Here is an 18,515-nt window from a genome sequence, read left to right on the forward strand (position 1 = left end):
CCTTGTCCTGATATCTTTAGTGTATGTCAAGGGTGTGGAGTAAGTGTTTAGCACATATGCTTTAACAAAACTGTGTGTGAGTTTGAGTACTGATGCCAATGTGATCCGTTTTGGATACCCATGGTTTGACACGGCACAATATGGAGAAGTACAGCTTCCAAAGACAGTGGAAGTGTGTTTTGTATATTCCTGTGGTTGGAGGGTAGACATACAGACCTGAAGTGACGGGAATGGAGACTGGGCTTCCCTTAGAAATTCCATGAAGTCTGTTGATTATTTCTTCCGGAGTACTGTCATTTTGTTGTTTGTAGGGGTGGGAGTGCAGTTTGTTGTGCAAGTTTCTATGTCAGGGCTGCCATTTTGAATATCTATGATTACAGCTTCAGAGAAGCTAAGGGCAGCGGACTGCAGAAACCTCACACTTCATTGTGCCTTTGATGTGGGTGCTCCAGTTCGGGCACAGCTCAGTGCTACCTGCTACGAGAGACATCCCTCTACATAAAGGCTGGGTCAGAAGAGCTGTCTGAGAAGGACACTTAAAAAGAGCCACCCAAATCCCTTCTGAAGGTTGAGTAAGTAGGTCCACATCCCCTGTCTAGAAAATGTGTGTGACCGTAAGAGCCAAACCTCCCCAATTTATTCCTGTTCCATGACTGAGGTTGGGAGTTTTCTGCAGGGTTCTTTAAGGACTTAGACCCGGGCCCTTGATATACCTCTGTAAAGAAATTGTTAAACTGAGATTTTCATTTTTGATTTGTGTTTTTGTATCATTAGAGAAGTAAATTAGCTTGGGTAGACATTGCTAATCTGGGGCGAATTTTTCTGGATTAATTTTTTTTTTAAATGACGGATGTGTTGCAGTGATGATGTAATATTTCAGGAACCATGAGACCTTTATACTTCATTTTGATGTCAAACCATAGGTCTTGGGGGTAAAGTAGTCTTATAGAGACAAAAAATAACTCATCGGAGCAACCCTTATGCCATTTTCCAAAATGGAGGCTTTATAATGTTCAGGCATCATATTGGTAATTTGTTTTCATATTTTTTGTTTCAGGTTTTCTATTGATTCATATTCGTAAACGTGAGTAAAGCAGGTGGTAGCAGAGGATCTTTACCTCCTGACAGTGTTGCGAACTACAAAATCTGAGGTCTCCTTCAAGAAAGAAAAATGTGTCATAAGCCAAACTAATCCCAAAGAAAAGATAACAACTGCTGTTGAACAGAAGAGAGTTTGAGATGCTGCAGAAATTCTGCAAGCATTTCACAAAAGGTTGAAACTGATGGGTGAAGAGGATGACATATTTTATCATTGTAACAAGTCATATACAATGGGAAAGAAAGCCCTGAAGTAATTTGCCAAAAGATTTCAGAAAGCAGTGAATCACAACAAGAATACAAGTCTTCTGAGAAAGCGACTGCAACCAGACGCAATACCCGTCCACTTAGAAGATCGATGGCTACCCCTCATCCATCTCCAACAATTGATCAGAAATCAGAGGATCCTCAATGCATTATCTGTGGTATCGCCATAAGAAGGGCCAAAGGGATTGATGAAAGTACAGAGTATGTGAATCTCAAAAGGGGAAACTTTTTTTCTCTGCACCTAGTTTCTTTCAAGATGAAGTTTGCAGCTGATCTAAACAGAAATTAGCATGTATTTGCATCAGATTTGTATGCCGACCCGAACTGCATGCGTGCATACATTTGAAAACTTGAATGTACAATGAGCTCCCAGCAGCAACGTAACTGCCGGCCTTCATTTAAGTTTGCACTTTTTGAAAAAGCTAATTAGGTTTTAAAGCCACTCTTGAGTGCTGGCTATGGGTTCACACTCTTTAAGATCAGAGGAAGAATTCGTTTTTGTCAGTCTAACAAAACGGATGAGCCACTTATATTTTTCTCAGCTGATTTGACTTCTGAAGTTCTTGCTGCCAAAATAAGATGACCGGATGCAGTAAAACCAGCAGGAACCGTTTTAAGAAGTGTCGGAAAGATTTAGATTTTGTACTTGCTGACAGATTTTGTGATGCCCCAGAGCTCCACAAATCATGGGAGTCAACAGGAAAGCCTGGTGTTGTCTTAATTTTTTTTACATCTTTGTTTAATATCAGCAAAGCAAAACTGTTACAAACTTAAGTTCCTGAGTTCGGAACAGAAGCTGACATTGATGATGGCTTCAAAGACATAAGCGAAGAAGTGGAAGACAGTCCCATGAAATGACAGGCTTATGCTGTGCAAAAGTACTGTCTTTTCCAAATCATGTTTTATGAATTACATCATGGCAAAAAAAAAATCAGCTCCGTATTATGACTGCCCACACAAACGTAGTGAGCTAATCACTTCAATGAATAGGATTGGTGCATCAACAAGTTATAATGACCTAGTACGGAGCAGGAACTTGTTAGCAGCTTGTCCTGTAAAATCTGGTGAATCCGACAGCACACCACTTACAAGTCACTTTACCAAGAAAGGATTTACAATTGCTGCTCTTCATAATTTTGATTTTGAAGACCTCTCTTCTTTGTCTGGAACATCTAGCACACATGATATTGCCATGATGCTTTTTCAAGACTATACCAATAAAGTAGCTGTTGGAAAGCAAGCTGTATCACCTGTAGGCATAAATTAACAAAACTGCAAACTTCTAACCCAACTGCCGTGCCAACGTGTGCAAAATGACTGTCATCAACACCTCTGTCTACCAGAACGTTTCAAAGTGGCTGAGAGCATGGATCTTCTACCTGATGCTGCGATCAGCAAAGCTGGTTTAACTGAATTTAACATAACTCTTATTCGGTGCGGACTGAAGGATGAAGATAAGCTAGTTCCTTCTTGGGCTGGAAATCATGCTCTCATATCCCAGAATACTGTCCTACTGAAGAAGGGCATGTTTTTTCCAGTAATACCATCTCCAGTCACAAATTACGCAACAGTATACACCGCTCTAAAACATTTCCAAAATGTTTGTGCTCAGCTTGAAAGCCAGCCTATCCTGCCAATTTTCTGAGATGTTTTCCATATTGTATCTGACATTGTTATGATCAGTCCAGTAGAATTTAATGTTCTATATATAATGATGGGGGTTTTCCACATGACACAAGTTGCAGTGTGCAGGAAGTTACCTCAGTGGAGGTGACATAGATGATGCACTTATTTAGGCGGAAATCTTAGGAAGAAAAACTGTCCTGTAAGTATTGAGCGGAACTCATTATGTTCATTCGTTACAAGTTATGCTCCTCATATTTGTGGCTGTAGAAACATTGCATTGGAATGCTTTCTGGAACAAGAATGACAAATTACGTTTTGCATATCTTATCTGAGAAGTGAACAAGGCACAGCATGCACTTCAATCAAAATACATTATGCAAAGCCAGGCAATGTTCAGTACCCACGGTTCACAATCAGAAAACCAAATCTGGAGAGTTTGCCAAAGAATGTGAATAAAAATCAGAACTTTTCAAGTACTGGGGAAATGTTTTACATATGATAGCTCTAGTGAAAAACTTGATACAAGCTGATCGGGAAGGTGTTTGGGAGCTACACATGAACACTGTGGAGTCACTGATTAATGTGTTTCGCGAATTCAATTGCATAAAATTGCATAAACTACCTGAGATATGGATCCTGGTATTTGGAAAGAGTGAAGAAACAAGAGGTGAAAAAAAAACCTCTACAGAAAATTCATCCAAAGACATTTTGTGATGAAAAACAGAGAGGGAAGGTTCAATGCTGTGGCTCCAGTTATGAAACCGGAACAGGCGATCCAGAGATCACAGAAAAACTCCAAGGAAATTGTTGGTCAGGCATGTAAAAGTGATTATGTTGCTCAATGGCAGCTAATTTACTATGAAGTCCTTTCTATTTACAATGTTTTCAGAGAGAGATGACAAATTCAAAATTAATGAGCCTTTGTGAATCTGTCCCTCACCACGGACATGTGGGAAACGGAGGATATGCAGAGGCAAGAAAACCCTTTTAAAATGACTGAGCCTGTGCTGCTACACAACTTCGTGACCAATCAATATGTGGATAACGTTTTAAAGACATGTCTTCTAGATTGCCTGGAACATGGATTGAAACTATACGCAGAACTGAAGCAGGAGAAATTTGTATTGAATGAAAAAAAGCTGTTTGACATCACTAAAGCTAAACTTCCACGCTTGAATTGCCATAGTAAGAGTTTCGTCCAACCAGCCACTACAAAACTAGTTATGAAAAAAAACGTTCGCAAGCACATAGATGGATGTAGCAAAAAAGGGGTACATTTATCAAGGACATTCTGTTGCATGGTCTTCTTCTAACTAGTGCTTTATTTGATAGATGCTGCAACCAAACCAGTGAAGAACAAACTTGTAAAAGAGCTATAAAAAAAAGATCACCTGAAGAATTTCAATTTGAAAAGATGGCCTCATTTAATGCTGCTTTTGTTTGTGTACTATATATCACCATTGTGAACGGTCATGATTTCATCTGTGCAAAACTTCGGAGTGGTCGTTCAGACTGTTCTACAGATGTGAAAGTAAGTGTGCACCTACCAAGACCTGCACATTCTCTTTAACATTTATCTTGAGCTGTCTGTCAACGAATGTGAGACAATCAGACAAATGTCTTTAAGTTGAACAATTGACCTTGCCTGCATCAAAAATTCGACAGCTGTACCTGTGCAACTTGATGAATTCTGGTTATCAACATCGAATAAGATGAGCTTGGAGATGTTAACTTGCCAAAACATTGCTGATGCTTCAGTGAACGCTGAATATCCAATTATTGCAAGTGAAAAAATTGTCAATGAGGAGTTGGTGCTTGGAGAGATATATTCAAGAGTTTGGGACATCTTTTTCAAGAACGTAACTGCAAATTGGAGGATGCTGACCTTTTTGTTGTGCCAAATTTTGAGTGTGCTGTTCGAAATGGTTCCAGTTGAGTCATTAGTATTGTCAAATGACACAGATGTTATTATTGTGCTACTTAGTTTTGTTGCAATGTTTGTAAGTCAAGGATTATCAGAAGTATGGATAAATTAAGGAACAGGCAAGAAAAGACACTTCATCCCGCTTCATATTCTGTTCAAGAAACTGAACTCCGAGGTACCCCGTGGTCTTATCTAGTCACAAATGCTTATGGGTGATGACACTATGAGGAAAAATGGAACACATCCTTTGTGCGTGGATATATTCGAATACCATTCTACTTGAACAGAAGATGTATACATGCATCTATAGAGTGAGATCCATGTGAATTTGGTTGGGAAGATAATGATGGGGTGCTAAAACCTACCAAATTTCTAAAGCCTCTACCCACAGAACTTACAAGTACATGCAAATCCTGTGCTACAAAAGATTGCCCGGTCGATATGCTCTTCTCAAATTTTCAACATTCTGCAAATGTACCACGAGCGATTGCTGAAACAAATAAAGTGAACTATGAAAATGTGTCTAAAACAGGAGTGATAAACATTTTTTTTTTCATATTCAGATCATATACATTGTTTTGTGTATACATAAAAGGGTAAACAAAAACATTGAGGAAGGGTTGCTCTGAGGAGTTCTTTCTGTCTCTGTAAGACTACTTGACCGCCCGAACTTATGTTTTGACACCAAAATTAAGTATATGGGTCCCATGGTTTCTGAAATATTACATCAACACTGCAACACATCTGCAAATTTAAAAAAATGTTGCCCATAAAAATTTGGCCCCGATGAGCAATGTCTACCCAAGCTAAATTACTTCCCTAATGATCCAAATTAAAAATCGCTGGACAACAATTTTTTTATGGAGGTATATCAGTGGGCCAGGATTTTAACTGCTGTGTGACCAGTGCTTGTGTCTGCATGAGATGAGGAAACATCTCCTGAAACATCAGTTTCTGCTGGAGGAGTTGAGAGTCTGCTTAGTGTCTAGAAGACTACCTGGCTGCTGATAGTGGGAAGGAGTCTGCCTTGCAGGAGTTGAGACTGTTCAGGAGGAAAAGGACAGCATGTTTGTGACGGTGGAACACCCAGCAAACGCTGACTGAATGAGAACTAAGCCAGGAGGGACTCATGCTACAGAGAGTCCGCCAGTCTCATAATCCATGTGGGAACCAGAAAGACCACCATGAATGCAACAGCCCGATTGGGCTGCTATTGTCTTGATGAACGCATCAGGCGGAGTAAGGTGCAAATACCCTGGACGCCTTTTTCCCCAGTCAGGGGTCTGTATCTGCTTCGAGGTTGGCTTACAGCCCAAGTGTGGCTGCGTCCATCTCACTGGACTGATAGGGCTGCAGCTGCTGGGCCTGCTTGGAAGTGCCAGGGCTCCTTATAGAATCTAGACAGCCCAGAGAACCGTAAGACAAGAGACACGGGCAGCTTTTCAAATGGTGTGCAATGTATGTCTCCGACTGGCTGAACCAAGTGTTAGTCGAAGGTCCACACATCTGCCTTCGTGCCTCTGAATAAAGCATGCTTCAAAGTACTGCAACAAATGCTTTGAGATGCACCAGAAAACCATCAAAGCGAGAAGCTAAACTTTATTTCTAATAGATACATCTGCCTGTGGATTCCTCAGCTCATGGGTTAACCCAATGCACAGCATTCCACGGAAACTTTTCTCTCCGCTCTCCCACGTCGACGAGGACGTCACAATGGTATGGCTCCGCATGCAACTATGGGCTGACTCATTGGAGCCATAAGAAGAACTCGTCGCCACGCTGACGTCCGTTCCCTTTTTTCCACGCCATCAACGCGTAACGGTTTTTCCCTGGGCTCTCTGTTTCTGGGATTTTCTTTGTTACAAGTCATAGTGTCTTTGTAGTAGCGACAATGCCTACTGAGAAAATTTGGTTTCAAGCATGCAGGTATTGTGGGGGTCAAATGCTAATCACTGACCCCCATGAATAATGTTTGTGGTATCTTTCATCGGACCACGATATTGAGGAGTGTTCATGTTGGGAGACGCATGAATCCCAAAGCGCTGCAGGGGAGGAAGGCCAAATAGTTCATGGCTAAAGCCATGAAACAAAGAAGGGGTTGAAGAGGATTGAGGTCCTGCTGCAAGTCGCCATCCCCGCATACTTCGAGGCTGACAACGAAACACAAAAAAAAGACTCAATGGGTCTCTGCGTCACTCGTCGAAGGATGTGACACCAATGTCTGTATCCCTGGTTCCCAGGCATCGTTGGAAGGATAAAATCTCTCCATCTCCTGAGGTGACTCCGGCCCCGGTTCCGAGAACGGTGACTCCACTGGCTCCAAGAGAAGGGACGCCTCCACAGTTGCAGAACACTCCACCTCTTGCTACAGGATCTCCAGCGCCACAAGCTGAGCCGAATGTGCTGCCTTCTCGAGCAGTCTCAGATCCGGTGTATCCTGCCTTCCAGACTCCAGGTACGGATCCGTCAGTTTTAAAATGCAAGGTTTAGCTTGTTTGCTAGAGCAGCAAACCCTACTGGAGGGCCTGTTGGCCCCACGGTTCCGTTGGCATATTCCCTGGGAGGCTTGCCACCTCCTGTCCCTCAGACACCTCTTATGCTGATGGCTATAGAGAGTTGGCCTCTCCCGATGCTGATACAATCACTAGAGGGGCGAGTGCCACTGGATGGATCTTACCTTTTGGTTCGGAACCGGTGCCGACTCTACATCGGCTGACGTTGACTACTGTTCTAGTAGATCTCCCTTCGACACCGATTCCGAAGTCACCGGCACCACGTCTGGTGCCACTGATGCCTGTTCCAAGGATCAGATCTCTGAGAAAGGTGCAGAGATTGATAGAAGAGGTAGAATATCAAGAGGAGCATGAAGAGGCTGAGGAAGGGGATATTATTGATCCGTATCAGGATTTCAAAGGTCTGCAGGAGGCTAGTGACTTGGATACCTCTCCTGAATGGGATTTCTCATCTCCGAAAGGTCTCCCAACGCAGGAGGTGACCTCTTATCACACCGTAATCAGGAAGGCAGCAGTCTAACATCTTGACTGAGGTGCTCCATTCTCCTTCCTCTATCCCTTTTATTGAGGCTTTGACTGAGCCCTTCCTTGATGTATGGCAGAAGCCTATGACTGCTCAGTGGTGTCTTGGTCTGTGGCAAGGAGGTACAAGGAAGCTCTGTGGGAATCCTGTTTCTGTAGTAGGGGTATCTGTTATAGTCATAATCTAGTGAATAGTCCCGCCCATGTGCGTGGACCGCGGAGCAATCAAAAATAATCTCTTAAGCGGTCTTCATTGCGTCCTGCATAGACACTTAAGAGAAAATTGAAGACAATAATGCAGCCTGTACCTACAAGGCTACACTGTCCAGTACTTCAACTAGAAATGCCAAGGATATTGCTAACACATTTAACACAATCTGTCAAGTTTCCCCCCTTTGAGAAACTTTCCTCCCCTCACCAAGTCCTTGAAATGATAGAGAGGAAGGGATGGACAGACAAGCCTGCAAAGGCTGCCATTATGTGTCTGAAAAAGGGATACCGTGCCTTTAAGGAACTCTCTAGAGACCCTCGGTATCCCAGCATGCACAGCCCACTCCTTTTACTTCCAGTTCTTTTTTCCGGCTCCTGCTAGCAGGACCCTAGAGCATTGAGCTCTCCCTTTTTGGGTGTTTTGTGTAATTTTTGGCACTTTTAAAGTGTTAGTGTGTTCACTCGACGTATTTTTGCTTCTTCACTTTGCTGGAGTTTTCTGGTGCTTTTGGCCGCTTTTTTGTCAAATATGCCTTCCTTATTTGATAAATGTCCTGAGTGTGCCAGGAAGAAGGCAAAATCAGATCCACACAGGGTGTGTATCCTGTGTCTCCCTTCTTCTCATGTCCCTGGGACTTGTGAGATCTGCCAGCAGTTCTCCAGCAGGACCGTGAAAGACGGACAGAAGATCAGGCTCCAAGGACTGGAGCAAAGAAAGCAGCAGGGTCCAGGTGGGTCTGGGCAGGACAGGACCTCTTCCTCTGCCCGTGCTTCAGCCTCTGGGGGGCTCCCCAGTAAGGAGAAGGCCAGAAAACGCCACCGGTCCCCGTCGGCGTCAATAGCCTCGACGTCGGCGTCGAGAGGAATGACCACGGTCTGCTCCCCGTCACCCCAGGGCTCTGGGTCGAAGCGACGTCTATATTCGACGTCGAGGGGATTGACGTCGAGGCCTCCGACGAGGTAGACGTCGAGGACTGCTTCGTCGTCGAGCCATCATCGACGTCGAGCGGGTTTCAAGAAGGCGCAGGCGCTCGCCGTCGAGGCGACACCGCCGCTCACCATCAACTCGACGTTCAACGTTGAGAAGGCGATCATCGACGTCGAGAAGGCGATCATCGACGTCGAGAAGGCGATCATCGACGTCGAGAAGGCGATCATCGACGTCGAGAAGGCGATCATCGACGTCGAGGAGGCGATCATCGACATCGAGGAGGCGATCATCGACGTCGAGACGGCGATCATCGATGTCGAAAAGGCGCCCAGCGTCGAGGAGGAAAGCATAGTCTTCCAGGAGGCGTTCCAAAGCCAGGACTGAGTCCTCGGTTTCCACTAGTCCACGGTCGCGGCGGCGTCGTCGCTCGGCTATCAGGGGTACGGCCTCGAGGTCTCCCCCCTTCAGGTCAGGCGAACAAAAGGAGAGTGGAAGAGGCTCGGAGCACTCGCAAGTCTATTCGCCCTCCAAGCCGAGGTCACCTACACCTCCTCCGTTACCCAAGGACCGACGCCGCCTACGGGGCCACCACAACCTAGGCTCCCGTTTCGGCCTCCACAGCTCCCTCCGCTACGGCCCGTGGACCGTCTGAGGCCGCAGAGGTTGAGATCTCGCTCTAGATTGAGGGATAGATCCAGGAGTCGCCGTCGCTCTTCTACGAGATCCAGACGGCGCCACAGGAGGGACCGGTCAAGGTCCCGCCACACGGATTCATCCAGTGCCGGGGACTATTCACCTACTCTGTCGGACTCCCCTCGGACGAGGGTGTCTCCAGTAGACGACATAGTCTCCTTCCAGGACATGTTGCTGTGAGGGGCGACTAAGCTGGGCATCACGCTCACTGTGCCCGCGCCATTGACTTCCGTCATTTTCGAAATTCTGCACAAGAAGCAGTTATCTCGCCCTTTGCTGCCCTTGGTGCCTGGGCTGGTGGAACCTGCCATGGAGCTGTTCCTCACCCCTGCGGCTACGAGATCGGCACCTTCAAGGCTGCAGAAGAAATATAAGGCTCCTGACTCGGACCTACCGTTTCTTTGTTTGGATCCCGTGCCGGACTCTGTAATTGTGACGGCACGAAGAAAACAGCACGCCACCACCCCGTCATCGACAGTACCTCCTGACAAGGAGAGCCGCTGGATGGATTTGGCAGGCAGGCAGGTTTGCGGGATGGCCTCCACCTCAATAAAGGCTGCAAGTGCCGCAGCACTGTTGGGACGTTACGTTCGGGCTCTGTGGGAGTTCCTCCAATAGTTCTCGGAACACCTTCCCCGGGAGAAACGGGAAGATTTCCCAGAGATCCTTACTGAAGGACTGCTGGTCTGCAACCAGGTGATAAGCTCGGCTGCGGATTCCTCCCTCTTGGCAGCCCACGGGTACTGCCATGGGGTCAACCTGAGGCGCCACGCCTGGTTACGTATTACATCCTTGAAGCCCGAGGCGCAGCAGAGAGTTGCCAACCTACCCTTTTCGGGCGAGACCCTCTTCGAGAAACATGCGGACGACGAGATGGCCCGCATGAAGGCGGAAGCGGCAACCCTGACGGCTGTCGGGTTGGAAAAGCCTATGGAACAGAAAAAGACTTTCCGCCCGTTCCAGAGGCGGTACGGGGCGCAAGGCAGAGGGCAAGGTCGACAGGCTGGACAGCAACAGCAGCAGTTCCAGCGGAGACCGTTCCAAAAGCGCCAAAGGGGCCGAGGTGGTCAGCAGTCTTCCTCCGCGACCAAAGGCCCGGCTGGGTCTAGGCCCTGAGGTGCTACTTCCCCTTCATCCGTTACCCGCTCCGGTGGGGGGAAGCATTCAACATTACCTGGCAGAGTGTAGAAACATTACTCAGGACAAGTGGGTGCTGAATATTGTTTGCAATGGATACAGTCTTCGTTTCACCAGCCCGCCTCCAGCAATTCCACCGGTTGGCTCGCAGTTCCAACTGCGCGAGCTCCAGGCGGAGGCCGATACCCTGTTAAGGAAGAGGGCGATAGAAGACGTCCCTCTGTCTCCAAGGGGAAAGAGTCTTTACTCGCGCTTCTTCCTAGTACAGAAGAAGGACAAGAACGAGTTCAGACCCATTCTGGATTTGCGACAAGCAAACCAGTGGATTCGCAGGGAAAAGTTTTGCATGCTGTCTTTGCACCAGATTTATCCTCCGCTGCAGAGAGGAGACTGGCTGTGCGCGATAGATCTGCAATATGCGTACTTCCATGTGCCCATTGCACGGAAACATCGGAAGTTCCTGCGCTTCCTCGTCCGCACCAATCACAATCAGTACACCGTAGTACCGTTTGGATTGAAGTCTGCACCCAGGACTTTTTCTAAATGCATGGCTGTGGTAGCAGCACACCTGAGAAAGAACAAGGTGTTTGTCTACCCGTACCTGGACGATTGGTTGATCAAAGCCTCCACCTTCCAGGAAGCGCAGTTGCACTTCAACAGGACGGCCGTCCTGCTGAATTGTCTGGGGTTGCACATAAATCTGTCCAAGTCTGTCCCGATTCCTGTGCAGTGCCTGCAGTACTTGGGAGCCTCCATCAATACGCAAGTCTCTTCACGCCCAACAGTCCCTGAGATGGTGGTGCTCGGCAGAGAATCTCCTAGGAGGGGTTCCTTTCCACAAGGACATCCCGACTCAGACTATCGTTACGGATGCGTCTCTACTGGGCTGGGGAGCGCATTCAGACCATCTACAGATCCAGGGAACGTGGTCTCAGGCAGAGTCCACGTATCACATCAATTTCCTGGAACTCCGAGCTGTTCACTTGGCACTGAAGGCCTTTCATCCGTCCTTCCAGACCAACTCCTTGCTTGTGCAGACGGACAATACGACCACGATGTATTACCTCAACAAGCAGGGGGGCTCGAGATCGCGCACACGGTCACAGGAAGCGCAGGCGATCTGGCGCTGGCTGTTAGCCAGAGGACTGACGATAACTGCAACTCATCTGCCAGGTGTGCAGAATGTTCAGGCAGACGCCCTCAGCAGGTTGCTTCATGAAAACCACGAGTGGGTCATAAAAGACGAGGTGCTCGACGACATCTTCGTCATGTGGGACACTCCAGAAGTGGATCTGTTCGCCACCGCCGAAAACAGCAAATGCCGCGACTTCGCCTCGAGGTATTACCAGCCGGGGACTCTGGGGAACGCGCTATGGATCAGCTGGTCGAACAGCTTTCTGTACGCTTTTCCACCCATTCCCCAGATTCCGGCGGTGCTCATCAAGCTGACCCAGTCCAGGGCGCGGATGATCCTGATTGCCCCGGAATGGCCCAGGCAGTGGTGGTTCACGGACCTGCTTCACCGGTCTCTCCTTCCTCACATTCGGCTGCCATGCCGGCAGGACCTTCTCACGAAGTTCGGGGGGCAGATGGTGCACCCCAATCTCTCGTCTTTGAGTTTGGCGGCATGGCTCCTGAGATAGTGCAATATGGCCATTTGAATCTCCCTGCAGATTGTATGGACATACTGACGAAGCCAAGAGACCTTCCACTAGGACTTCTTATGCATACAAGTGGAAGAGATTCTGCATCTGGTGCATGTCTAAGAACTATGATCCGACGACCTGCAAGGAGGATGTTATTCTTTCATACCTTCTGCATCTAGCTCAGTCTGGCCTTAATTTCCATTCCATTAAGGTTCACCTGGCTGCATTGACTGCTTACAGAAAATGCCCTTCGCAGGCATCCTTCTTCCAGATTCCTGTGATTAAGGATTTTTTGAAAGGGTTGAAGAAGGTGTTCCCTCCTGTTTGGCTTCCTTCGCCTTCATGGGAACTGAATGTGGTGCTGTCCAGGCTGATGAAGGAACCTTTCGAGCCTATTCATAAGGCTTCACTGCAGCACCTGTCTTGGAAGGCGGCGTTCCTCGTGGCCATTACATCGGCCCGCAGGGTGAGTGAAATTCAGGCATTGTGTTGCCAGGAACCTTGTACTGTATTTCATGCTGCTAAGGTTGTTATGCGTACTAACCCTAAGTTCCTTCCCAAGGTGATTTCTGATTTTCATGTTAATCAGACTATAGCTTTACCAACATTTTTCCAGAATCCTTCCACTCCAGCGGAACGGTCTCTTCATTCCCTGGATGTCAGAAGGATGTTGAAATTCTATCTGGATAAGACCAAGAGTATTCGTAGATCCGACCAATTGTTTGTCAACTATGGGTCGGTTAGGACTGGTCTGGCTACTTCGAAACAGTCCATCTCTAGGTGGATTGTGTCATGTATCCAGCTCTGTTATCAGAAAGCGAATAAGACCTTAGGGGGTAAGCCGAAGGCTCATTCTACCAGGGGCAAAGCAGCTACAACAGCTTTGCTTCGAAGTTTTCCCATTGCGGAGATCTGCAGGGCGGCCACTTGGAAGTCGGTCCACACCTTTGCTAAGCATTACTGTCTGGATTCTGATGCCAGAGCAGATGCTCAGGTTGGGCAGCCTTCGCTGCGGAATCTGTTCGCACAATAGTGGTGTTGTCTGTTTCTCCACCGCCGGGTTGTTTTTTGGATGGGCTTGCCATTCTATTCACTAGATTATGACTTTACACAGAGATCCCCTACTACAGAAGGAGTAGTTTCTTACCTGTAACTCCAATTCTGTTGTAGGGGTATCTCTGTTATAGTCATAAGCGCCCGCCCTCCTCCCCAGTGGAGAAAATGGTACTGTGATGTATGCTACAGGCCTTGCTTTATGCACCTTCAAAAAGAACTGAAAGTAAAAGGAGTGGGCTGTGCATGCTGGGATACCGAGGGTCTCTAGAGAGTTCCTTAAAGGCATGGTATCCCTTTTTCAGACACATAATGGCAGCCTATGGAGGCTTGTCTGTCCATCCCTTCCTCTCTATCATTTCAAGGACTTGGTGAGGGGAGGAAAGTTTCTCTAAGGGGGGAAACTTGACAGATTGTGTTACATGTGTTAGTAATATCCTTGGCATTTCTAGTTGAAGTACTGGACAGTGTAGCCTTGTAGGTACAGGCTGCATTATTGTCTTTAATGTTCTCTTAAGTGTCTATGCAGGACTGCAATGAAGACAGCTTAAGAGTTTATTTTTGATTGCTCCGGGGTCCACGCACATGGGCGGGACTATTCACTAGATTATGACTATAACAGAGATACCCCTACTACAGAACTGGAGTTACAGGTAAGAAACTACTCCTTCCTGTCAACTCACCCATCAACAGTTTGGTTGTCCAGGCTTCGTGCTCCTCGAAGCAGTCTGCAGGGTCATTCCTATCTACACCTGCATATAGGGAATCGAAATGTATGGAGGAATCTGCAAACAAAAGTATTATCGTCAGGCAATATGGCTCTCAAATCAACAAATGTTATGTGCCTTTTGGGACGCTACATCCACACCCTTATGAATTCTGCCAGGGAGGTGCTTCCAAAACTGCCGGAGGAAGTTCAAGGGCATTTTTCGCAGGTGTTCGTAGAGCATCCTAGTGCATGCTTGTCCTGTGGGAGGCCGGATGTCCCATTTTCTACATCATTGGAGGTCTGTTAGTACAGATCTCTGGGTGTTGAACATTGTAGAAAATGGGTACGCCCTACCCTTCAGGGAGTTCCCTCCTTCTTTCCCTCCCTGCCAGGGCTCGAGCTCAGAGGGGCACCTTCTGCTTCTCCAGCAGGAGGTTCTGTCATTACTGCAAAAAGGTGCGATCAAGGTAGTTCCGGAGAAGGAAAGGGGTCAAGGATGCTACTTCCAGTACATCCTTATTCCCAAAAAGGACGGTCGCTTGAGGTCAATCCTAGACCTCAAGGCTTTGAATTTTTACCTCAAACAAGAGACAATCAAGAACATGACCTGGCCCGGGTTCTTCTTGCCCTGTGGAGCGAAGACTGGATGGTGTAGATCGATTTACAGGATGCATATTTTCACATACCCATCCTGAAGTCTCATCGGAAGTATCTTAGTTTTATGGTAGGGTCTCAACACTACCAATTTGCGATTCTTCCGTTCGGCCTTACTTCCGCACCTCAAGTCTTTACAAAGGTGATGGCGATGGTGGCAGCACATCTCAGTAGGTCAGGGTTCCTGTTTTACCTTATCTGGACAACTGGCTGCTCAAAGCAAAGTTGCCAAAGATGGTGCTGCATCATTTGCAAGTGACATATAATGACAAATAACAACCCAGGCAAAACCAACGTTATACAATGCAATGAAAACCAGCACACCAGTAATAACACTGAACTAAAGTGAATAAATGTTTTTTTTAAAACAGTCAAGATTTTTAATAAATTTCAGATACACATTGATAAAAAATATCTATAAAAAACATATATCTGTTTTGACACCAAATTACAGTACAATCAAGATATATAAAATACATAAAAAACGTTTCATAAAGTTGAGGTAGTGACGGTTTCTTAAACGCGTTTCGACACTGGGGTTCTTCGTCAGGAAAGTACCATCAAATTTATAATCTAATAAAATAAACAATTTTATAAAAAACATTCAGAACTTAATCGCATTACGCAGTAGTTCACTGCTGGTATATTCATTGTCATGGTTTTAATTTCTAAAGACATACAGCCGTTTTTTGTGTACATAAAGGAGAATTATGGCATACGTCTAACAAAGAATAAGAGCCTCAGATAAGGAACAAAGAATAATATACAGCCATGGGCGAGTCAAGGTTTGGAAAAAAGGACCTTGGTTTAAGTATGGATCTGCCTTGCTGGCATTTAAACTGATCCAAAGGTATTAAGTACTCGTATGATTGTGTGTATGATGCTTTGTTACTGTATAGCTTAACATGAGCTTTTTGCCAACTAATGGCTACATGTATCACTGTCTCGCTTAGATAGATGAAATGACAGCAGAAGCTAATTCCTTGATTGCAATAAGGTGTGATTTAACATTGCCAAAGTTGGCTACCAGAAAACAGTGCAGAACCAAAAGACATTTTTCAATACCTATTTTAGTCTATATGTAGTCTCACCTGGGTTAACATAATGATACAGCCCACCATTAATCGAAAAAAACCCTTGAACTTCGTGATGTTGACAAACATAAAAATTGTAGCGAGAGCGCTAGGACAGAAAAGACGAGAGGTATGTCCATGTTAGTTATATGGACTATAAGGCAAGTGTGTCGCACTATAGGTGTGTATGTGTAAAATATAGAATAAAACGTATACCTAATATTGTGCCGGTGGTGTAAGTGCTACCTTGATAGAATGTCTCTTGACAGTCGAAAATAACTGATGCGCTAATCTAACCACACGTGTTTATATGGACTTCCAAAAGTTTCATGTTGCCACTTCAGTCCTCTGCATAGAATCTCTTTATGGAGAATACAGAGGGGACAAAATAGCTCAGTTAGTCACATGGTAACATGTGTAAATTAATCATTGGTCTCACAAGGCAAAAAACAATGTATATATTTATATATACACATACCTAAGTGAATATCCGTTATTATTCGGACTGATCACCATACGTTACAGGTTGTGTTGATCAAGTGCAGGGCTGCTGTAAAAAGTCAGGAAATAGCTGTAATTAACTTAAATTCATACGATATAGAGTGAAAATGCAAGGGTGCTTTGACTGATTACAAATCTACCCGAAATTGACGTGACAAAAATCCGCTCTGGAGTTGATTTATGAGGGTGACGAGCAAAATGGGGGAAGTGGTTCACGTATAGCCACGATGTTGGCAGATACAACGTGAATCTAAGAACAAGAGCGCAGAGTATATTAGCGATATAGATATCAAAACTCTGGAAACTGAATGATTCTAAGTGTCTGCCTAGGGGGAGAGAGGGCTGGCATTTACCTTGCAAAGGTAGCAAGGCTTCCTTCTGTCTTTCAAGTGCGGGAACCACCGGTCAGTAACAACTAGATACCCGGTCTTGCCAGAGTATTTATACACCTGGTTTGGTAGATCAGGATACTAATTGGCGCCTATTTAAAATTTGCAAGTGACAACACAGCTGTTGTTTGACTCTGGGTTTTCGATAAATGTACCCAAATCTCACCTGGTGCCCTCTCAGCGCAACCTGTTCATAGTGGCAGTACTGGACACTATGGTGAGTCGTGCCTTCTTGCCTTTACAAAGGATTCAAGATATCCAGGTTATGATTCCGCTGTTTTCGAATGTAGCGGCTGATCCAGTCCTAAGGTGTTGTACCTGCTCGATCTGTTTGCTTCCTGCATACTGTTGGTCAACCATGCACGCTGGCAGATGAGGACTCTCCAGTGGTGCCTCCACAGGCAGTGGTTTCAACACAATGAAGATCTTGAAGAGTTGATCAGAATCACCCGAGACACTGCAGCGGGACTGTTATGGTGGAGTGTTCCAGGCAACCTGCCTGAAGGGAAGCCGTCTCAACCTCCTCCGGGGACCACAGTGGTAACTGATGCTTCCACTATAGGGTAGGGATTCATCTATGGGATATGGAGGTCAAAGGCCTTTGGTCTTCAGAGGAAAGAATGTTTCACATCAAACTTCTGGAATTACGGGCAATATGTCTGGCTCTCAAGGTCTTTCTTCTCTCCTGTCCCGGTCAGTCGGTTCATGTCCTGATGGACAACACTGCCACGATATGTATATATCAACAAACTGGGAGGAGTAGGGTCGTATCTTTGCAGAGAGGTTCTGCGACTTTGCATGATCGCAAATCATCTGGCCAGGGAACTGAATGTGTGTGCGGACAGTCTCTGTCTTCAGTATTTGGCCGATGATGAGTGGTGTTTCCATCCAGAGGTGGTCCTTCACATTTTCAGGATATGGGGGTTTCCTCAGTTGGACCGGTTTGCCACTCACGAGAACGTGTACTGCCCGTCATTCTGCAGTCTCCGGTATCCGACATAGGGAGTGTTGGTAGACACGTTTCAGTTAGATTGGGGCTCACAGCTTCTTTATGCGTTTCCTCCCAAGCCCTTAATACCTTGAGTTCTGAGGAAGATTCGCCTAGACCAGGCCTAAGTCATATTGATCGCTCCGGATTGGCCAAGAAGGGTGTGGTACACAGACCTCCTTTACCTCTTATTGCACCCCCCGCTTTGTCTCCCTCTCAGGGCAGACCTCCTCTCACAGTCGCAGAGGCTGGTTCTACACCCCCACCTCCGGAGCCTGCACCTTCATACCTGGAGATTGAACAAGGCAACCTTGGCTTTTTCTTTCTCCAACCGGATGTGGTGGATGTTATTTTATCAGCCAGAAGACACTCCAACAAATCTTTCTATTCTGGTAGGTGGGCAAAGTTTGTTGAATGGTGTGGAGAGAGATCGATTGATCCTTTGCAGGCCCATTTGTCTGATATTCTGAGTTTATCTCTTTCCATAGCACAACAGGATTGTGCAGTAGCTACTGTTAAAAGCCACTTGTCGGCCTTTCTCTGTTTACCAGATCAACCCTCATTGTTTAAATCTCCCATAG

General features: G+C 46.1%; 1 protein-coding gene across 2 annotated transcripts in view; it reads left to right on the forward strand.

Annotated features, from left to right (window-relative positions):
• Positions 1-18,515, forward strand: part of RPRD1A (regulation of nuclear pre-mRNA domain containing 1A) — a 346,882-nt gene that overhangs the window by 227,972 nt on the left and 100,395 nt on the right. The window contains exon 7 of one of the 2 annotated variants that reach the window (XM_078687586.1): positions 1,058-5,444. The exons of the other annotated variant lie outside the window; for it this stretch is intronic. Coding sequence (XP_078543712.1) covers positions 1,058-1,069 — 12 coding nt within the window. The 3' untranslated portion in view covers positions 1,070-5,444. Of the gene's footprint in view, positions 1-1,057; positions 5,445-18,515 lie in introns of those variants that run through there. 2 annotated transcript variants of the gene reach the window in all.

This window comes from Lissotriton helveticus, chromosome 4_1 (genome assembly GCF_964261635.1).
Source record: "Lissotriton helveticus chromosome 4_1, aLisHel1.1, whole genome shotgun sequence".
Taxonomy (NCBI): Eukaryota; Metazoa; Chordata; class Amphibia; order Caudata; family Salamandridae; genus Lissotriton; species Lissotriton helveticus.